At 43.8% G+C, this 21,411-nt stretch overlaps 1 protein-coding gene across 2 annotated transcripts in view; it reads left to right on the top strand.

Moving 5' to 3' along the window:
* The window catches only part of FRS3 (fibroblast growth factor receptor substrate 3), a 31,672-nt gene extending 18,626 nt beyond the window's left edge, over positions 1 to 13,046 (top strand). For both annotated transcript variants that reach the window (XM_069945164.1, XM_069945163.1), the window contains exons 5-7: positions 2,605 to 2,766; positions 10,698 to 10,849; positions 11,631 to 13,046. In XM_069945164.1, coding sequence (XP_069801265.1) covers positions 2,605 to 2,766; positions 10,698 to 10,849; positions 11,631 to 12,617 — 1,301 coding nt within the window. In that variant the 3' untranslated portion in view covers positions 12,618 to 13,046. The remainder of the gene's footprint in view (positions 1 to 2,604; positions 2,767 to 10,697; positions 10,850 to 11,630) is intronic.
* Positions 13,047 to 21,411: the final 8,365 nt, after the last annotated feature.

Raw genomic sequence — 21,411 nt, 5'->3', positions numbered from 1 at the left:
GAATGTGATTAAATAGTTGGGGCAATTACGCACGTGGTGATAGCAAACATTTTGTTTGTTTATTTATATTTATAAAATGCAGGTGATTTGGACTTTTATTAGGGGAGGGACTATTTATTAATAAAAACACTTTTTTACTTTTCTTTTTACATGATTTAGAAGTCCCCCTGGGGGACTTGTATATACACAGCACTGATCTCTATTACTGAGCCATTGCTGAGTCATTGTGACACTGAGGCCCGGCATGGGCAGAAGAACGGATCTCCCCACCCCCGCGATCCGTCCCACTAGACACCAGGGACGTGAGTGATAAAGCATTTCAATGCAGCTGTCAGGTTTGACAGCTGTATTGAAATGCCTAATTAGCCGGCGCGCCAACAGGACCTGCGTCGGCTAATAGAGGCGCTCACCGGCTGCAGATCACAGCCGGGAGCGTTGCCGTTCAGGGGCTGGACCCCTCTCTGAACCCCTCCCCCCCGCGTCACAATAATGTATCACATACGTCATGGGACGCTAAGGGGTTAATGACCATGGTCGCCTCCTCTGCACCCGCTCCAGATGAGCCATGTCCTTCTTATATACAGGTGCCCGGTGCTGTACAGAGTTTTTCAGATGTGATTTGACCAGGGATTTATGAAGGGGTAAAACTATATTCTCATCTTTAGCATCTCAACCTCTTTTGATGCATCCCATTATTTTATTAGCCTTGGCAGCTGCTGCCTGGCACTGATCACTAAAGGCCCAAGGGCCTTTTTGAGGCAGTTTTTTACGCAGTGTTTTATTATTTAGCCAAAACTGTGCTTATTACTACGACCCAATTGCATAACCTTACGTTTATCAACATTAAACATTTATTTGCCCAAGCCTCCAGCTTATCCAAATCCCTCTGTAATATTATAATATCCTCCTCTGTTGTGATTACCCAGTTTAGTGTCAGCTTCAGCTTCTACAAGATCATTAATAAACATATTAAAAAGTGGACCCAACGCTGTAGTTAAAGGAGAAGTCCGGCGAAAATTATTTTTTTATATGTTATTACTGATGGAAAGTTATACAATTTTCTAATGTACATTAATTATGGGAAATGCTCCTATACTGCTATTTCCCTTAATTTAGTGTACCAGGAAGTGTTAGAATTCTCCCAGAAGCAGTGACGTCACGACGAAAGGTGTAATTCCTATGGAGTGTCCAGCAGGGGGCGCACTATATATAGAAGTCAATGGTACTCATTGACTTCTATATATAGTGCGCCCCTGCTGGACACTCCATTGGAATTACAATGGATGTGTATGTAATGTAATATACAGTGTTTTTGACTGAATACATTTATGAAATACTTTGGGGAGCAAGTGTCCTTGCTCCCCAAAGTATTACATAAATGTAAGCAATCAGTACATCACAGTAAGCCCGCCGCCTGCCGCTGCCGCCGCTACCGAACGCCCGCCGCTGTGGACTACTCTCAACTACTACTCTCCCCACCTGCTCATAGCATGTGCAGGTGATGGGAGTGTAGTAGCCGGGTTATATGGCTGAGATCGCCGCCGCGATGCCGTGCAGGGGGAGCCGCTCATCACTGCAGCTATCCTCCCCCCTCCGCTTCCCCCTCCTGCTGCTTCCTTACTCTATGTGATAGCTGACTTCCTGCCGGGCCGCCGCTCTCCGTTCACACGTGCCGGCGGTCGGGCAGGAAGTCAGCTATCACATAGAGTAAAGAAGCAGGAGGAGGGGGGAGCGGAGGGGGATGATAGCTGCAGTGATGAGCGGCTCCCCCTGCGCGGCATCACGGCGGCGATCTCAGCCATATAACCCGGCTACTACTACTCCCATCACCTGCACATGCTATGAGCAGGTGGGGAGAGTAGTAGTTGAGAGTAGTCCACAGCGGCGGGCGTTCGGTAGCGGCGGCAGTGGCGGCAGCGGCGGGCGTTCGGTAGCGGCGGGTGGCGGGCTTACTGTGATGTACTGATTGCTTACATTTATGGAATACTTTGGGGAGCAAGGACACTTGCTCCCCAAAGTATTTCATAAATGTATTCAATCAAAAACACTGTATATTACATTACATACACATCCATTGTAATTCCAATGGAGTGTCCAGCAGGGGCGCACTATATATAGAAGTCAATGGTACTCATTGACTTCTATATATAGTGCGCCCCCTGCTGGACACTCCATAGGAATTACACCTTTTGTTGTGACGTCACTGCTTCTGAGAGATTTCTAACACTTCCTGGTACACTAAATTAAAGGAAATAGCAGTATAGGAGCATTTCCCATAATTAATGTACATTAGAAAATTGTATAACTTTCCATCAGTAATAACATATAAAAAAATAATTTTCGCCGGACTTCTTTAACCACATTGGTTTTCTCCTATTTTCACTACACGGTCAAAAGATCTACCCATTATGCTCTTAAAAATGTCCAATTTTTCTTGTGAGCATATTTTTCCAGTCTTTGTCCCCAAGGTCCTCTCATTATAGTGTAGTATTATAGTATTATACTATGTTATAGTATGGTATACTTTTATAGTGTGTTATAGTATAGTATTATTGTGTGTTTTGCTTCTGCTGCTGACAGTTTTCTTTCTTGTTTTTTCCTTAGGGATATTTGCATTTAAATGCTCTCGGGCAGAAGAAATTTTCAACCTGTTGCAGGAACTAATGCAGCGTAACAGCATCAGTGTTGTGGAAGAACCTGTCATGATCACAAGGACCGGCCATCCAGCTGAGATGGAAATGCCTCGAACCCCTCAGACCCCTGGAGGTGCATAGAAACACATATGTCAGCAGCACAATGCACAATAGGGATAGTCCTGTAGCATATTGAATAGTATAGATGTGAATGTTTTTATTCAGTTTCGCTGCTTTCGTTTTCTGATCTTTCACTGTGTGCAGCATGTAGTAAGGATCCTTTACATAAAACGATTAGATAGGGGTTTGTTTGCAGTGCCTTTACACGGCACAACAAATCTGGCGGTCCGGGCTGCACAGTCAATCCTTGTATTGTTCGTACAGCCCTGGAAACGGACGTATATATCTGTGCTATCAGTGATCCAGCCTCCTGCTCTCCAGTCCACCAGCTGTATCTTCAGGCCCCACCTCCTCTGACTGTCAATCATTCTGGAGAAGGCGGGGCCTGAAGTTACAGCAGTGGCCGGAGTGTGACTGGAGATACTAAAACGTGCTCTTTTATTCTAACCTGTTTCTATTTCACATTATCTACATTGTTATTGGAGCAGCCACCTTGTCTGAGCTGTTTCTAACAGCATTTAGTGACACGCTTTACAGCAAAAGTTATTGACATTGACGACAATAGACAGGCTCTGTCCCCTTGAGATGAATGTGAGACATTACTGAGTGCGCACTGTGACCTGTTAAGAGGTCATTCAACAGGGAGCTGCTACTGTCTCCTCTATCTACTGGTGTCACAGGATGCTGCAATGCTGTACTGATCACTTTACAGCGGCCTCCTCTTATCACCACAGACACAACAGTGAGTCTCAGCTTAGTTTTAGCCTCAGTGGTGAGAATGAATATAGAAAATTAGGAAAAATGTCATCAAAAATTCTCAAATATGTTAACTAAAAACAATGTCATTTTCTGGTGACGCATCTCCTTTAAGGCAGAAGTTAAAAATATTTCTATCTGCGTTAACCCCTAGACAACCCTGGACGTACAGGTACTTCCAGGGCTTTTTGCGGCTGTAGGGGTTAAAAAATACTGTTTTAATTTAGATGGCTGCTGTTTCTTATAACAGCCATCTTTTACCTTCACTCCACAGAGGAACCGTTCTAGGGGGATTCTGGGATGGGATTCCGGAATTAAACCGTGATTGATACTGTCTGAGACAGCACCTGATCGCCTGAATTGCGGGCAATCTAAAATAGTGACCCCTCTCTGCTCGCCTCCTTCCTGTCAGGATTGTCCCTTCCTCTGCACCTGTTCATCCCTCCCCCGCCACCTCTCCGTTGGTGGCACAGTTAGAGAGACACTAGTCCCCCTGTGCCGCCCATGCTGCCCCCGTCGTTGGTGGTGTAGTGTGTGCAGGGAGATCCTGCTAGTAGCACCCTCCGCATTGCCTCTGTTTGTCTCTTCCCCTATACCTGTCCATGTCCATAGCACAGTGGTGGCACAGTGTTAGGGGAGACACCAGTCCCCCTCTGTCATCCTCCCCTCCTTCCTCTCATCCCTGCGCCCTCTTACCCCCACATCTGTGTTATCCTCGTTGGTGCAGGGTGATCCAGCCAGCAGTGCCCTTTGTGTGGTGCCTGGCTGGATCTCCTGTGAGGTCTGACCCTCTGCAGCAGCAGCTGCTGCTTGCCTCTCGTTCTGATCAGTGAAAAGTGGGCACATTTGTGTTTTTTTGTAAAAAATATATATTTTGTTCTCCCTTTTTTTGTGTGTGCCCTAGGTAGGGCTTGGCGGTATACCGTGAAAATACCGATACCATCACTGGCGTCGGTTAACGGTTGGCCAGGACGGTATGTGCGGTATTTTCTGTATTCCCCATCTTCCTGGCGCCGCCTAATTGCTGTCTGGACCATGCAGAAGGCATTTAGAATAATCTATTCTGCTGCTGGGGGAGGGGGGACCTGGAAGCAGTCACTAATTTATATGCCAGCCAATCCCCCCTACACCCGTATTGCGTCGCCCACATACCACCTCTGCAGCCCTCCTTTTTATTGGCTGCGTGCGGGCGGGCTTTCTTGTGGTCACGCGGGCTGGCAGTTGGATGTGCGCCACAAAGTCCTCTCTGCACTTTCCTGCGCCACAGGAGGTAAGATGGCAGCCGCTTCTCACCCAGGCCCGGCCCCTGTGTAGTGATAACAGCCTGGGGGTCCATGGGTGCAGTAGCGTTTGGTGCCGGACTGCCGGTGGTATGCGGGTGAGGAGGCAGAGCCGGCCGGCGCTGTACTGTACACTATCGTTCTGGATGGAAGCTACTGCTGCACTGTCAGCGTGCACCCAGGCCCCCGGTGTGTCGGGGTAACAGGCTGTTACATCCAGATCGATAGTGTACAGTACAGCGCCGGCCGACCCTGCATGGCCCCGCCCCCTCACCCGCATACCACCGGCATCAAACGCTACTGCACCCATGGACCCCCAGGCTGCTATCACTACGCAGGGGGCCTGGGTGCACGCTGACAGTGCAGCAGCAGCACAGCGCTGGCCTCACCCGCATACCACAGTGGCCGGGTGGAGAGGTGGGGGCTGGAAAGCTGATCTTCCGATTTACCTCCCAAGCCAGGGCGCACAAATACTGGTGCAGGGCAAGGGATGGAAGATCCTGCTGCTGGGGCTGAAGAGGAAGGCTGGAGATGTGACAGGCTGCACACAGACGGCAGTGTCCCCTCCAGTGTGAGCTCAGCGCTGCTGCTGCTGCCGGGCTGCTCACTCACTTCTACTAGCTGCTCTGGAAGCTGCACGGTGAGCCCTGCCCCCCTCTCCCGCACATACAGTGAAAATGGCATAGGAGACGCCAAGACATTGTGTGTTATTTGTGAAGTTTGCTGCATATTGTTAAATGGAATAAATTCACGTTTGTATTACCATCGGAAAATGGGGTTTTTAAAAGGGACGTGGCTTTTAAAAGGGGTGTGTCATAATTATCGTTCAATTTATCGTTACCGCGGCTACATGTACGATAAACCGCGATATTGATTTAGGCCATTATCACCCAGCCCTAGCCCTAGGTGTAGTTTGCCTATTACGGGATCTATACGGCCAGCAGCAGCGTTTTGCTGTCAGGCTAGCCTATCTTTGGTCCCTTTGTCTGGCTTTTTTTTTTTTTTTTTTTTAGAAAAAAGTTTTACTTTTTTTTTTTTTTTTTTTCGGTGGGAGGATCTGTGCCACCGCTGATCACTGACACACACCACTGATCAGCAAGTGCTCATTTTTTGGGCCAGATTTTATTTTTTTAAGTGAAAAAACACACTACACTTAGACTACATTACAAACATTAATTAATAAAGTTTTTACACTTACATAATCCCGATAAATAAATAAATCAAAATGGCCCATAGCATTTTTCGGTTGAAGAGGCATATGCTCTTCTTGCCTCTGACACCGAAAGAGCCAGTGATGGAGAAGAGGAAGATCCCACATTTCTCGTTTCTCCCTCCCATTCCTCCTCATCATCCAGCGATGAAGAGACTCCAACAAGGCGCAGTAGGCGTCCAAGACAAACGCCTCAGGCAGCTGCCTCCTCTAGTGACCCCATCTCCACCCCAGACCCCCATACAAGTGAGACCATCTGGACTTCATCCCCCCCCCCCCCCCAAAAAAAAAAAAAAAAAAAAAAGAACTGGTAAACTTCATGGTCTTGCAAACTAATTTGGATTTTGGGCAGTTTCTGGACCAAAACCCCTTTTCCTCTTTCTTTTTTTTTTTTTCTTAACTGGATCCCAGAGCTGCACCCCAGTTGATGCAGCAGAAATGACCACGTTTTAGGGCCTTTTCCTGCACATGGGGCTAGTAAAAAACAAACAGTATTGGAGTGTTGATGTTTTATACAACACTCCAATTTACTGGATGGCTATGACAGGGCCTCGCTTTGAGGCCATCTTTAAATCTTTAAAGCCGGTCATCGATCATCCTGCCATCAAATTTTCGGAGGTATGAATCCCAGAGAAATATATCTCTATTGACGAATTCCTGATTAGCCTCAAAGGGAGAGTCCAATTTCGGCAGTACCTGCCCACTAAGAGGGCAAGGTACGACATCAAACTCTACAAACTCTGTGAGAGTACCTCAGGGTAAACTCACAGGTTCAAAGTTTATGAAGGGAGAGACACCCACATTCAACCCCCAGAATGCCCCCCCTCACCCTGGGAGTTACTGGGAAGTTTTCTGGGAATTGGTATTCCCACAACTGGATGAAGGTTACCACTTCTACATGGATAACTGTAGCTTGTGGCACTGTGAGAAAAAAGAGTTCTCCCGAGAGATCCTATGGCACAACTACTGCCACGGGGTGACAGCAGGGCCCTTTGTAGTCAGAATCTGTTGTTAGTCAAGTATAGGCACAAACGCAATGTCCTTTTTTTGACTACAATCTACAGTGCTGGCACCACCCCTGTCCCTGTCCGCGATACCACCTCAGTTGCACTGAAACCCGATTGTATTGTGGACTACAATCGGTACATGGGAGGAGTTGATCTGTCTGATCAAGTCTTCGAGCCATACAGTGCTCTGCGAAAGACCAACCTGTGGTACAAAAAGCTGGCTGTGCACATGGTCCAAACGGCAATGTACAATGCTTTTGTACTTTACCTATGTCCTGGCCACCCTGGGAAATACCTTCAGTTCCAGGAGGCAGTTGTCAAGGCCTCAATTTTGAGTATCGAAAAAGGGCCAAGTACGTCTGCTACTGGAGGTCCCTGTATCGTGCCAGGGCAACACTTCCCAGGTGAAGTTCCTCACACTGGCAAGAAGGGGAGAACCCGGTAAAGGTGCAGGCTGTGCTACAAAAGGGGGTTTATAAATGACACATGTTATCATTGCGATACCTCTCCAAATAAACCAGGCCTATGTATCAGACTGCTTCAAGGCATACCATATGTGGATGGAGTGCCAAATTTACGAATTTCCAAATTTGTGGTTTCCAAATTGGGTCACTATTGGGGAAAGACATGTCGAGGGTTTTTTGTATGGGGGACATAATTAGTGGAGGGCAGACTTTCCATGTCAGCATCACATACTGATGTGTAAAGTCATACTGGCCTGACAGTTGAGTACTGTGAAAATCGCCATTTCTACTTTTCACCCACTGCAGCATATTCAGTCCAGGAAAAGTAATTTTTGAAGTGCTCAAGCTACACCCCTAAATACATTTCTTGGGTGGTGTAGTTTCTGTAATGGGGTGTTTTTTTGGGCATCTCTCTATTTTCCTGAGAATGTCTGCAGCTGCCGGCCAATGCTATGCATATCTGCTAATTTAGATCTCAAACACACATGCCGCTCACTCTGCCTTCCAAGCCCCATTGTATTTCCAGGCTTACGATTGGGCCACATTTAGATTTTTTTCTCTTGAGGGGACTTACATATTCACACTGAGCAAAATCGGTGGAATTTTACCTGCCTCAGTGTCAAACAGTGGGTCCATGGGAAGGCTTTGCGCACCTCTGCTCTTCATGGCTCTCCGCTCAAAGAATTGACTTAAATTTAAGTGGAGGGGCGCGAGCCCTCTTATAGACACACTGATTTACACTGAGGCAGACTGGGCTCTGCTGCAGAATTCCACCGATTTTGCTTAGTGTGAATGCACCCTTAGTGGAGGGCAAACTTTCCATGTTGGCATGAAATACGGACGTGGAAGGTCATACTGGCCTGACAGCTGGACCAATCTTTTAGTCTAGAAAAATAAAATTTTTCATTTTCCCAGCACACTGTTACACCTATGTACCTGCCATTAGTGGGGTCCATATGCTCACACCCCTTGTTAAATTCTTCGAGGGGTGTAGTTTCCATAATGGGGTCACTTTTGAGGGGGGTTTCCACAGTTTTGGCAGCACAGGGGCTTTGTAAAAATGACATGGCCTCCGTCTTCCAATCTGGCCAAATCCAGCTTCCAAAATCCAAATGGTGCTCCTTCCCTTTGGAGGCTTTCCTTGTGCCTGATTGGCACTTAAAGTCCACATGTGGGGCATTTCTGTACTCGTGGGGAATTGCTTTATGTGGTTAGTGTTTTTTGTTTCTTTGTTAACCCCTTGTGAAAAGGAAAAATTCTAAGCTAGCATAACTTTTTAGTCTAAAAAATGTAATTTTTCCTTTTCACAGCACATTGAGCCTGTCACCAGTGGGATCCGTATGCTCACTATACCCCTTGTTACTTAATGGGGTCACAGTAGGGGGTTTCCAATGTTTTATGGCACGGCGGCTTTGTAAACTCAACAAGGTTTCGTCCTCCTTTCTAGCCAAATTCAGCTACCAAAAGCCAAATGGCGCTCCTTCCCTTTGGAAGCTTTCTTTGCGCCCAGTTGGCACTTTATGTCCACATGTAGGGTATTTCCGTACTGGGGGGAAATTTCTCTACAAGTTGATTTTTCTTTTTTAACACCTTGTGGAAATAAAAAGTTATAAGGTTAGACCAACATTTTAATCAAAAAAATTTAATTTTTCATTTTCACAGCACATTGTTCCACATTTGTACCTGTCACTAGTGATGTCCATATGCTCAATAATACTCCTTGTTACATTGCTTGAGGGGTGTAGTTTCCATAATGGGGCCACTGTTTCCACTGTTTTGACAGCACAGGGGCTTTGTAAATTCAACATGGCCTCCGTCCTCCTTTCTTGCCAAATTCAGCTTCCAAAAGCCGAATGGCGCTCCTTCACTTTTGGAGGCTTTCCTTGTGCCTGCTTGGCACTTCAGAGCCACGTATGGGATATTTTTATAAACCGCAGAAACTGAATAAATATTGTGGTGCATTTCTCTGGTAATAGGTTTTCTGTTATGAGAGAAATTGGATTACATTATAATTTGTGCACAGAAAATTGAAAATTTCTGTTTTCTTACCTAGCTTTTGTTTCTGTGACTTACCTAAAGGGTAAAAACCCCACAACTTTTTGGAAGTGATTTTGAACAGTTTGGGGGGGGGTGCAGTTTCTGAAATGGGGTGATTTTGTGGGGGTCTCTAACATACAGTCCCCTTAAATTCACTTCAAACCTGAACTGGTCTCTAAAACAAATCTGATTTTGAAATTTTTATGAAAATTTTGGAAACTTTTAAAGCTACTCTGTACCCACAATCTGCCCCCCCCCCCCCCCCCCCAAACCGCTTTTACTTTCGGATAGCTGCTTTTAATCCAAGATCTGTCCTTGGATCCGTTCGGCAGTTATTGTCCTAAAAAACTTTTAAAACTTTCAGCCGGGTGCCGAACGGCCAGGGTTTAGGATGTCTATGCATTAGGCTGGCACACCCTCTCTGTCCCTTCTCCCCGCCCTCATCATTAGGAATGCTCCAGGCTGATTGTCTCTTATTCGTCAGCTGTGTGAATACTGAACATGGGCTGGATCGTTAAGGCACCTGTGCAATGTTCAGACAGGAGAAAATGTTCCAGTGGCATTCCAAATGGTGAAGAGGATGGGGAGAAGGGACCGAGGGGTGGTGCAAAGTTAGGGCACAGATACACTAAGCCTCGGCCGTTAGGCACAGAGCTGCAAGTTTAAAAGTTGTTTTTTAGGATAATAACGGCATCACCTGTTGAACGGACCCCAGGACAGATCTTGGATTAAAAGCAGCTATCCGAAGGTACAAGTGGTTTGGGGGGTTCAGAGTCACTTTAAGCTTTCTATTGTCTTAAAAAATTGAAAGCAAGTTTAAAAAGTGCTGCCAACCTAAGGTAGATATATTGCTAATGTTATTTAGTATCTAATTTATGTGGTATAACTATTTTCCTTACACGTAGAAAATTTCAAAGTTAGAAAAATGCAATTTATCACATTATTTTGTGTTTTTTTTTTCATAAAGATTCGCTATGTGTCCACTCAAATTTACCAGTAATATAAAGTAGAGTATAAATCTCAGAATCATTAGGATATGTAAAACCGTCCCAAAGTTATTCATGAATAAAGTGAAACATGTCAAATTCATAAAATTTGGCCTGGTCCACTTAGTCACTTTGGGCTTTGTCCTCAAGGGGTTAATAGCTTTGTATGTAGTTTACATATATTTTTTTATGCCTCTTGCTTAGCTCTAGGATACACTGGTTTTCCCAATGGATTCCACAATTTTCCACGTGACGGCCCTTCCTACCCCTCAGCACGTCACCCATCAGTAGGAAATCTGAGGCACCAGTCTATTGGAGAGGATTCTACTCACGGCCTGATAACTCCTGAAGATCAGGTATATTTTACACACGATATATTAAATCTCATTAATTACCAAAAATTGATGAAATGTCAATTCTCCATAACAAAAACAATGTGTCTGGTATTGACGTGACTTAGGTCACCGTGTAATTTATACCATGTGATAGGTTCCACAAAAAAAAAAAAAAAAAACGTAAAAACATGTTAGAATTGGGTTTTAATCAGAAATTTTTTTTTTGCCTTTATTGTGTGATCCAGCGGTTTTGTAAAAAAAACGGACCTATAACACAGTTTGTGGTCGCCTCACTCTTGGACAACGGCTGCTCCCGCCTCTTTTAAGACTGATGACAGCTGGCTCATCTTCGGCCATGTTGTTATCCCCTGCAGCCAAAGATTAGCCAGGGGATGCTAACTGTGTCGCCACATAATGAAGGTTATTTATTTTACTTTTTATTTCATTTTATTTTTTTTTAACAAACACGCTGGATCAGACAATGAAGATAAAGGTACATAGACAATGCTCGCTTAACCCTTTCACCACCAATGATGTCCATGTACATCGTGGTGCCACTTAAGGGGGGGGTTACGGAGAGGGCTCCCAATGTGATTTCCCCCCCCCCCCCCTCTGTACCGTTCCACTCCTGGCTTCTCTCAGCCATTCTATAAATTGCATATTGTTGTACATTTACTGGTTTGAGGACCAGCATGTAGCATTTCAGTTTTACCACAGGGCGAACAGCGTAAAGACGAACACACACGAAAATAAGCTTTTACAAATCTTCTCCTTAAACCTTTTCATTTTTGTCTTTCTTCAGTCTCATACTTATGTGAATACGAACAGTGGGGAAGAAGAAATGGGTGGTCGGCACTGCATGCACTCCTTGCCTGAAGTGCATGCCCCATACCATGATCCACCAAGGCATATGCTAGGCCCTGGCTGTTCCATGGAAGAGCGGAATCCGCAAGTCTATCTGCAGCCTAGCGAAGTGAAATTTGTACTCGGTCCAGCACCGACCTACAGACGAATGCCTCTGAGAGGAGACAGCTTCTGCCGACACCATAGAGACTGTCAAGGGCATGTCTGCGCTGGAGAAAGAGAGCACTTGCCTCCCCATAACAACAATAATGAGTGCAAGGACCAGTGGGGTTCACACAAGTGTGCCTATGAAAATATCAATGGCTTGGTGCCATCTGGAAGTATTGCCCTGCGACGGGGTACTGCGAGCAGAAACCTCAAATTGTCATCGGAGGGGCTGCCATACGGCAATTGTTCACACCGCAGGACGGCAATGTTACACTACGAGAATCTACCCCCCCTTCCTCCTGTTTGGGAGTGTCAGTCCCTACAACATGACGAAGATGAGGAAGAGGATGAAGATGATGACTCCACCGATGCCATGACACCATCTCTTAATGGCTACCACGATGACCCTGTACAAAACTACATGAATGCTGAGGGCATCAGTGCTTGTGGGGGGCATCATCATCATCGACTAGACTGCCAGCCACGGAGGAGCTGTCCGCCTAATGTGTTCAACTTTGACTTCAGAAGGCCCCATGCTGAGCAGAGGCAACTCAACTATATCCAGGTGGAGCTGGAGGGGAAGAATGAAGGAAAAGGGAGGCCGATTCCTCAGATCACCTGTACACCCGCTCCGAATCACCCAACACGCCGTGCAGACTCTTACGCTGTCATTGACCTTAAAAAGACAGCCGCCATGTCCAGCCTACAGAGAGCTATGCCTCGAGATGATGGCACCTCTAGAAAAACCCGACACAACAGCACGGACCTTCCTCTGTAAGAGCTGCTCATTCTGACCCAATCTTCTGATCTTTTCTAAAAGCCATCTCCACTGCGATCACCTTGGCTTTTATTTGGTTTCCACCTTAGATGACTCTTTGTAATCTATTCCTCCTAAACTTCTTTGCCCTCTGCACGGCAAACTTCCTTAACTCCATAGAATGTGAAAGGTAGCTTTCCAAAAGGGGATAGAAAACATTAGTGGCTGCCACAGAGAATACTGTGTTTTTTTTTTTGTTTGTTTTTTTTCTTTCTGTTTTTTTTTTTTTGGCTTGGTTACCACATGACCGACCACAGAGCCTGGGCTGACATCTTGATGATAATGCTCTCCGGTGATTTTTTTTTTTTTTTTTTATCACTGTTGCTTTTGTAGATAACATTTTTTCATTGCAAATTAATTTATTTAACTTATTTTTTCTATTTATTTTTATAAACATTCCATGCCTTATTGTGCCCTAAGGAATTCTATAGTCCTGCTTCGGAGCAGATACTTACGGTCACTTTTTTGACCAATGTGCATTATTGGTTTTGAACTTTATACCTCTTCTGATATGCCAGAACTTTAGCATGTTACAGAATAGAAAATGTATATATCACTCTATTGCATTTTTTTTTTTTTTTGGCAGATTCTAGCTGTGTAGGTGCTAACCTTGAGATACGATGGGCCTTTATGGAAAAATATGTATAGAAATATATTAATATAGACAGACATTACATTTATAGAGAGATATAAGGGACTGAAGGATACTTACAGGGAATATGAAAAAGCCCAAAATCTTAAGAATTTACTTGAATGAAAAGTGCCAAATGTTTCTACCTGTGCCATAATGAAGATACAAAAACACACGCTTTCCTTTAATCCGGCACCCTTGTATGAAACAAGTTTGCTCTGAGCTGCTGACACTGTTAGATGCTATTAGAACATAGAGACACTTAGTACCTTTCATATATGTATTTATGCTTCCAGGATATAGAAAAATGCTTTGATTCTCCAGTGCAGAGTCCACTCCGGAGTCTTTTTCCAAGGTTCTGAAGTGTAGAGGGCTGGAATACCTCATTGCTTTCCCTCCTAACACCTTATTGCTTCTCCATCCCTGAATCCCTGCTTGATTGACAGTCAGTGAGGAGATCTCAACACTTCAGAAGCACAGGAGAATAAAAGCATCTTTCTACATCCTGGAGGCACAAATGGATATATGCTAAATGGTGGTAAGGCCAAAGGCAAACATGGTACCTAATAGCGTCACCCCTTAGTTACCTGACTGACAGCTGACAGGTTCACTTTAAAGGAGAAGTCCGACAGGTGTGTGTGTGTGTGTGTGTGTGTGTGTGTGTGTGTGTGGGGGGGGGGTGACAAAAATCATTATGGGCAGGGGGTGAGGGGCAACTAAAAAGACAATATGCTTACCCCTCCCTGTGGCTGCGCTGCACAGCATTACCAGGCTCCCATATCCCGCTGGGTGTCCTCTTCTCCCGGTTTCTGGGTACGTCACGACTGGGGTTGAATGTCACAAGCGGGTGGGATTTAGCCCACTCATCCATTCAGTGACTGCAGTGGGGTCCCGCCCCTGTCACTGACTGGCTGAGCGGTGTATCCATCAGTCGGGTCATGACGCAGCCGGAGGGGGCTAAAAAGACAGACTGTGGGGTCCAGGAGCGGGACGCAGTGCAGCACGGCATTGGGACAGGTGACTATAACTTTATGCTCCCCCACTCCCAGCCCAGAATAATTTTTTTTGCCCCACACCAGACTTCTCCAGGCTAATAATGTAGATAATATTACGTCTCTGTGTGACAGGAAAGATCACTTTGGTTTAGGTATTGGGTACCAAAAAGCAAACTCTTAGCAAATCATTCTGTATATATCAAGTTTCATAAATGGAAACACAGTCCAGATTTAATTATTGATCCATAATTGACAAAGGGGAAGAATATGAATGGTGAGGGTTTCTATCTTGGTGGCTTTTTTTTTTAACATTTAGATTTTTGTTTTGTTTATTCTGTTCAGCTAAACTAAAGGTAAAGGGAATACGCAAGTCCGACGCTCCTAGATCACTGTTACTAGGAGAAGAAAGAGAAAAGGCCCTGTTCACACTGGAGTCGTGGTTTGGTCTTTAATATCCATAATGGATATGGATCTGAGAATACTCCTAATAGCTATTGTTTAACGTACAATGTTTTAGTTTTACGCGGTGATGTAGTAGAGGAACTATGAAATTCTACCTGCTGAATAGAACCATGGGTATCGCGTGAATCTGCTATAAAATGTTCAAACGTTTCATCAGGAAAGAAGTAAGAATAAAGAGGCCATGAATAGTTTGGTTATTCCTTCGTACCAAAGCAACATGAAAGTTGGTGACATTGAGAAATCTTTAAAGGGAAACTATCAGTAGGTTAGACAACTCTAACCTTTCGATATGTCCCTATTGCACCGGAGATAGGGTGGGTTCACACTGAGGAATAGGTGAGGAATTAGTCGAGGAACTGAAGAGGAATCTGCTCTTATTTCCGCTTAAAATTTCTCCCGTAAAATATGTACAGAGCAATGTCCTATTGTGTTTAATGGGAGTTCTGCTCTGTTGTTCACACTGCAGAATTTCTGAGAAGAATTTTCTGCCTCTGATCTGCTTTCTGCCGAAAGAATTGACATGTCAATTCTTTAGGCGGATTCTGCTAGAGGAATCCTATAGAAGTCAATGAGGGGCTTAAATTCTGCTTGAATTTCGCTTGCATTCAGCTCCTATTCTGCCAGAGCTAAATAGGCGAGGAATTTCAAGCAGAAAACTTTTCTCTACAATTCCTCAGTGTGAACCCACCCTTACAGAGGGGGAAGTTATATCTCTCACCTTCCTCCTCGCCTCTGCTCCTGTGCTGTTAGGAGTGTAATCCTCGGTCCGGAGCACCATTAGGAGCACAGCCCGCGCCTTGATAATCAACGGGCTGGGCGGGCCAGATCAGTGCTCCAGTCTGAGAATTACACTGCTAACTGCATCGGAACGGCGCAGTGGAGGAAGGCAACAGACATTCCTTCCCCCTTGGCGCCCTATGCGCAATAGGGACATATCAGCAGGTTAGTTTTGTCTAACCTGCTGATAGTTCCCCTTTAGGCTGCTCTCACACTACTAAAAAAAAAAAAACTGTTTATCTGTTTAGCTCATTTACACCAAAGCGGTGGATTTTGCTGGGAAATCTATAGGAAAAGGCTTACCTGTTTAAACTTGGATGAATTATCTAATTCCGTTATCTAGCAAAAGGCTTGCGGACTTCCTGCACCAGTGTTACAGATTGTTACAAGCGTGCCTTTTATTTCTGTCTCTGAGATACCAGCAGCATAGGCCGATGTTAGGCTCCGTACCAGTAAGAATATTGCCTTCATATTGCTGCCATTAGGTGTGTTCTTGTTCCCAGTTCTCATTTACAGCTACAGCTGTCTACAGATTGGCCTTCTACTCGTACGACGTGCACATGTTTTTACTTGTATATGTGTATTGGAACAAATTATAGTAGTATAAAAAATGTGTCCCCATTAGGTGGACGGCCCTTAAAGCACACCTGTCATCCAAACAGACATGTCAAAAGTTGTTTTTATTAGTAGGCATCTCCAGACCGCAATCAATCGAGAGAGTGAGTGGGGGGGGGGGGGGGGGGTGGCATGTGTTCTGCCGCATGCCTCTCTTCCCGCTCTTTCTGTGAGTGAGACAGTCCTATGGATATTATGCGGCTTCTTCGGTCTCATGGCACAGAGCCAGCAGAGAACAGACTTCTCCCAGCTTGGCCTCCCGATCAGTTGTAGTCTAAACACTTAAACATAAAAAGTGTCGATTGGAGTCCAACATATCAAAAGTTCTAGTTTTTTTAATTTTCTTGTTACCAATAAATATAGTTAAATATACAGGGGCTGATATACTGCATCTTTACAATCTACTTAATTTTTTCTTTAAGCTTGTTTTCTCTATGGAAAACAATGAGATAAAATTGGCTACTAGGTGTCTCACTTGCTGGAAAACTGCAGTTGAGGCTCCATCACTAAGGCCATTTGGTCTTTAGTAAAAGCAGAAAAGAGCATAAATGCAGGAAGTGATGTCAGTTATCCCTCTACTCACCACAGACTGCCCCCCTGAAGGGAAGCTAAATGCTGGTTGGCCAGTGGCTTTGCACACCCCTGTACACTCTCCCTTGTGCACTGCACCAGCTGAGAAAAGTAAATGACTAAGGGCTCAGAGAAAAATACAGAAGCAGCAAAATGGGGCACTAAACAGACCACTGGAGCTGCAAAATTTTAAAAAAAAAGTGACAGCATACACAAGGCAAGAATTACTTAGGTATTTGATGCAGTTCATGACAGGTACACTTTAAGGGTTATGGCCCCCCCGTGCCGTACAGTAAGCAATGGCCACACGATTTATTGCCAACAAAATATCCCCATTGACCAATAACATATATCTTTCTGCCTTTAAATCAGGAAGTTGGCAAATGTAGATGTATTTGGAAATCATTTCATATCTCTTTTTAGAATCTGGGTTGTATCAGGAAATCCATATGGGAAAATGTGGTTCTGCTCAGGATTTAGCTGAAACCGTATACTAGTTAACCACTTAGTGATGCAGGATCAAGTTTTAACCTGCGTATCGGTGACCCATGAAAGTTTAAATGATAGGCACCATTTAAGGGGAAAATGGAAAATAATTTCCCTGTTTAGAGGCTCAAGATAACTTTCTATAGATATGTGAGAATGATTGTAGCTATTCCTGTAGGCTTCGCTTCCATTGGCTGCGGATCTTGGACATGCTCTTACCATGCCGCTTTCTGCAATTACGACTATTGTGAGCCAAATTTAAAGAAAGTGAATTGTATGCGTGTATCTCCCCATCAGGTCATGGGGGCCCTATACTTGGTGGTGTCCCATAAGATGCAGGTTAATTCGTAGAGACCTCACTATAAATACAGAATCACTGAACCCTGGATTATTTGCACAGCTTCCTCCGACATCACCATTTATCTAAGCGGACAGACAGAAAAGATCAATAAAGAAGGATGGTTTGCTGTATTTTGACTCACATTATAAGGCTGGGTTCACATTACGTTTTCCTATCCGTTTAACTCATCCCCTTTTTTTTTTTTTATAGGGAAAACGTATAATAACGATTACATTATACAGTATAGAGAAACGGATACCAACATATTGCATTCAGTTGCAAATGCTTCTCAGCAATCCGTTTTTTCACCAAATAAAAAACGTGGTCGACCACATTTTTGATGCACTGAGATACATTTTTTTTTTTTTTTATATATCATTGCTGTCTATGAGAAATGGATTGTGACAGATTGCCACCTGTTCTACATCCGTTAACGGACACCAAATTAAAGCTGGTGTAACCTTTAATGAGGCCCCCGACAGACGCTGTAGACAGCCAAAGAGGCGCCAGAAACTCCAAACGGACGTCATACAGGTTTAATTATCCTATTTTAATAGATGAGGTATAATTTGATTTGATATGCAAATTAAACTCTGTGGGTTTAAATGATCAAACACTCTTAAAATTCTACATACTAACCAAAAACGTATCCGTTTTTAATGTAAAAAGAAAAAACTGATGAAAACGTATTGACTGAATCAGTTTTTTAATAGCAGAATAAAAATGCATGCATTTTTTTCAAAAATTTTTGATCCCTTTTTTATGTATAAGTTTTCCCTTTAAAAAAAAAGGATCTGTTAAACGCAGAACCCAGCATTATTATTATTATTATTATTATTATTTATTACTATTTTTTTAAATTAAAGCCCATATGTGTCAAACTGCTCACTGCAACCAGTCGCAGCTCGGCTTTCAGAGCTAGTAACATGAAAACTGAGCTGTGATTGGCCGCTGTGGGCAGTTTACACCGGCTTCTATTTTACACTTCTCTAGGCCCGGGCGTTCATTATTCTTTGCGTGCGTCTTCTTGGTACTGCTTTGTTTCGGTTCCCTTTTTGCTCAGATATGTAGCATCCAGCAATGTTCCAGCAATCGCTGCTATGTTTCTTTGTTTGTCCCGATCATGTCTGTGGTCTGTGACTGTTTCGTCGTGCTGCCTTATCTCACACATATCGCAATAGATCACCATTTTGTTTACTTGTTCTATACAATGGTCGGTTTCTGACTGTTTACACTGATGTCAAAAGACTATTTTTATCTTGTTACACTTACATTTTACTGTACTCGTATTTCCATACAGCCTTTTTGTTCTATTAAAGGGGAACTACAGCTAAAATCTTTCTTTAAAATCAACTGGTTTCAGAAAGTTTTATAGATTTGTAATTCATTTCTGTTTAAAAATGTCCAGTTTCCCAGTACTTATCAGCTGCTGTATGTCCTTCTGGAAGTGGTGTAATTTTTCCAGTCTGACACTGTGCTCCCTGCTGCCACCTCTGTCCATGTCAGGAACTGTCTAGAGCAGCAGCAAATCCCTATAGAAAACCTCTCCTGCTCTGGACAGTTCCTGACAAGGACAGAGGTGGCAGCAGAGAGCACTGTGTCACACTAAAGAGAATACACCACTTCCGGCAGGACATACAGTAGCTGATAAGTACTGGAATACTGGACATTTTGAAATAAAAAATAAATTACAAATATATATAACTTTCTGAAACCAGTTAATTTGAAAGAAAAAGATTTTTGACGGAGTACCCCTTTTAAGTCATCAGTTTGTTTGATATAATATATACTTTAACGGGTTCATTGTGCAAGCGAAAGTAATGTGATCATCTATAAATAGTCATTTTCCTGATGTACAATACTTTCATTTACCATTATAAAGTTAATCCATTGATTCTGCTGACGTCATGGAAATTTAGCGCACTTTAACTGGAGCTGGAACCCAGGGAAGGCAGAGTATGTAAAGAACTCGTCTGGCAAGTTTCTTATAAATATTAAAGTTAATAATGTCATTCCATTATTGTGGCATAACATTTACTATGTGCTGTGAGCTGTTATTAACCTCCATATTGTAATTGTTTCCACTGCAGGAGGAAAGAGGCCAGAGGTTTCTTGTGCACTTTACAGCCGGCCCGCCCGAGCCTTTCAAACGCGGTAAAGCTCGGGGCAGGCAAGTTGTGGCCATCGGGCTATTAACTAAGCAGCCAAAGGTTGCATACCCCAGATTATGATGGCCTCTATGAACGCAGGGTGGATAGAATACAGTTCTGTAGATGTTGCTTGTAACTCTTTAAATGCAGAAATCATTTGATTAAAAATGGTACAATTGTTTTTTGCTTGTCAAGTCTTCAAATAAAAGGAGATAATTTTCTTTATTTATTTTTAGAAAATCATTTACTTGGTAACTGGATAGTTAGGGTTTTAAAGGGGAACTACCAGCAGGTTAAATGAATCTAACCTGCTGATATCCCGCTATTGCGCATGGGGTGCCGAGGATGGAGGTATGCCTGTTACCTCCCTCCTCTGTGGGGTTCCGATGCTGTTAGCACTGTAACTCTTGGTCTGGAGCTCTGTCCTGCAACCATTGTGCCGCTCTAGCCTGCTCCTTCTAAGGATATTCAATGGAGTGAATACCAGTGCTTCTAAAGGTTCTCCAGACTTAGGATTTCACTGCTAACGGCACCGAGGAGGTAGGTAAGAGACAAACCATGGTAAAGAACTGCTTTTAGGCCAACCCAAGTACTGTGCATCCATGTTGAATGTGTTTTTGAAGCCTTCCTTTACACAAGCACATGCGTAAGAATCCTGACTCCCGGGGGATTGTAAAGCCAGTGTTTTCAGACAGTTTGTAATCTGAAGAAATATTGCAGGAACTTGGGAGTATTTGTGCTTTTTAAGGGAGGGGGGGGGGATCCTAGCCAACTGGAAAATGTAAGGATAGCTGTCAGACTAATTGTGGGAAACAGACGACCAAGCACAAGGACAGTGCACCAACACCAATCGTTTCGGTTTGTGGCTTGTGAATTTGAATTAAAGAATTTGTTGCGTTCATGCAATATTGTACATTCACCTTCTCTGAATTGTAGATCTTTTTTTTTTCTTTTTTTTCTATTCTAATAAGTCAGGTGTGTGTATTATTGGCCAGCTGGTCATTTCCAGAAAAAAAAGAAACCCTTCTGTGACTCTGTTGTACTTACGTGGTTGTGTGTTCTAAATATTAAGTATTTTACAGGTGGAGAAATATCTTCTCGCTCTTCCTGTTTCGATTCCATTTTTGGCTCAATATGGAACACTTAATTTCTTTTCTTTTTCTCATTCCATACCTCTTTATATTCCATTTATGAAATTATTAATGCAAATAAAATTGACAAGTGAATCCAAGCTGCTAAGAATGAGTGTCTTATATTGCACGTGGAGTATTAGGTGGCTGCATGTACATTGGCTTTTATTACAGTCCCGCTCTTTCCTGCTATCTCAGCTGAAATGTATTTTGTCTTGCTATAAACAAAAAAGTCCTGCAGGTCCCGATCCCCTGCTTAGTTTTAGCACCGCTGAACAGCGATATTCAGAGCAGGGTCCAATTCTTCCTGAGCACTATATATTCTTATATACAGTACAATGTTGGGAGGGGAGGGGCGGACATTGCACAGCGAGCGGTGGTTTGAATAGGCTTAGAACTCGAAGCAGAGTGAGCCTCCCATCCATGTACTGAACAGTGCTAAAATAGACCAAGGGGATCTGAGCTCCGAGCCCCGCAGTTCCTGACACAAACATTGGTGGCAGCAGAGGGGGCTGCATCGCCCCTTACTGCTGTCACTAAATGGAATAGTATATGTAAATAAAAACAAATTAATAAAGTTATATTACAAAGTGATGTAA

This window comes from Dendropsophus ebraccatus, chromosome 11 (assembly GCF_027789765.1).
Source record: "Dendropsophus ebraccatus isolate aDenEbr1 chromosome 11, aDenEbr1.pat, whole genome shotgun sequence".
NCBI lineage: Eukaryota > Metazoa > Chordata > Amphibia > Anura > Hylidae > Dendropsophus > Dendropsophus ebraccatus.
The sequence above is the reverse complement of the archived record's forward strand: the minus strand, read 5'-3'. Positions and strand labels throughout refer to the sequence as shown.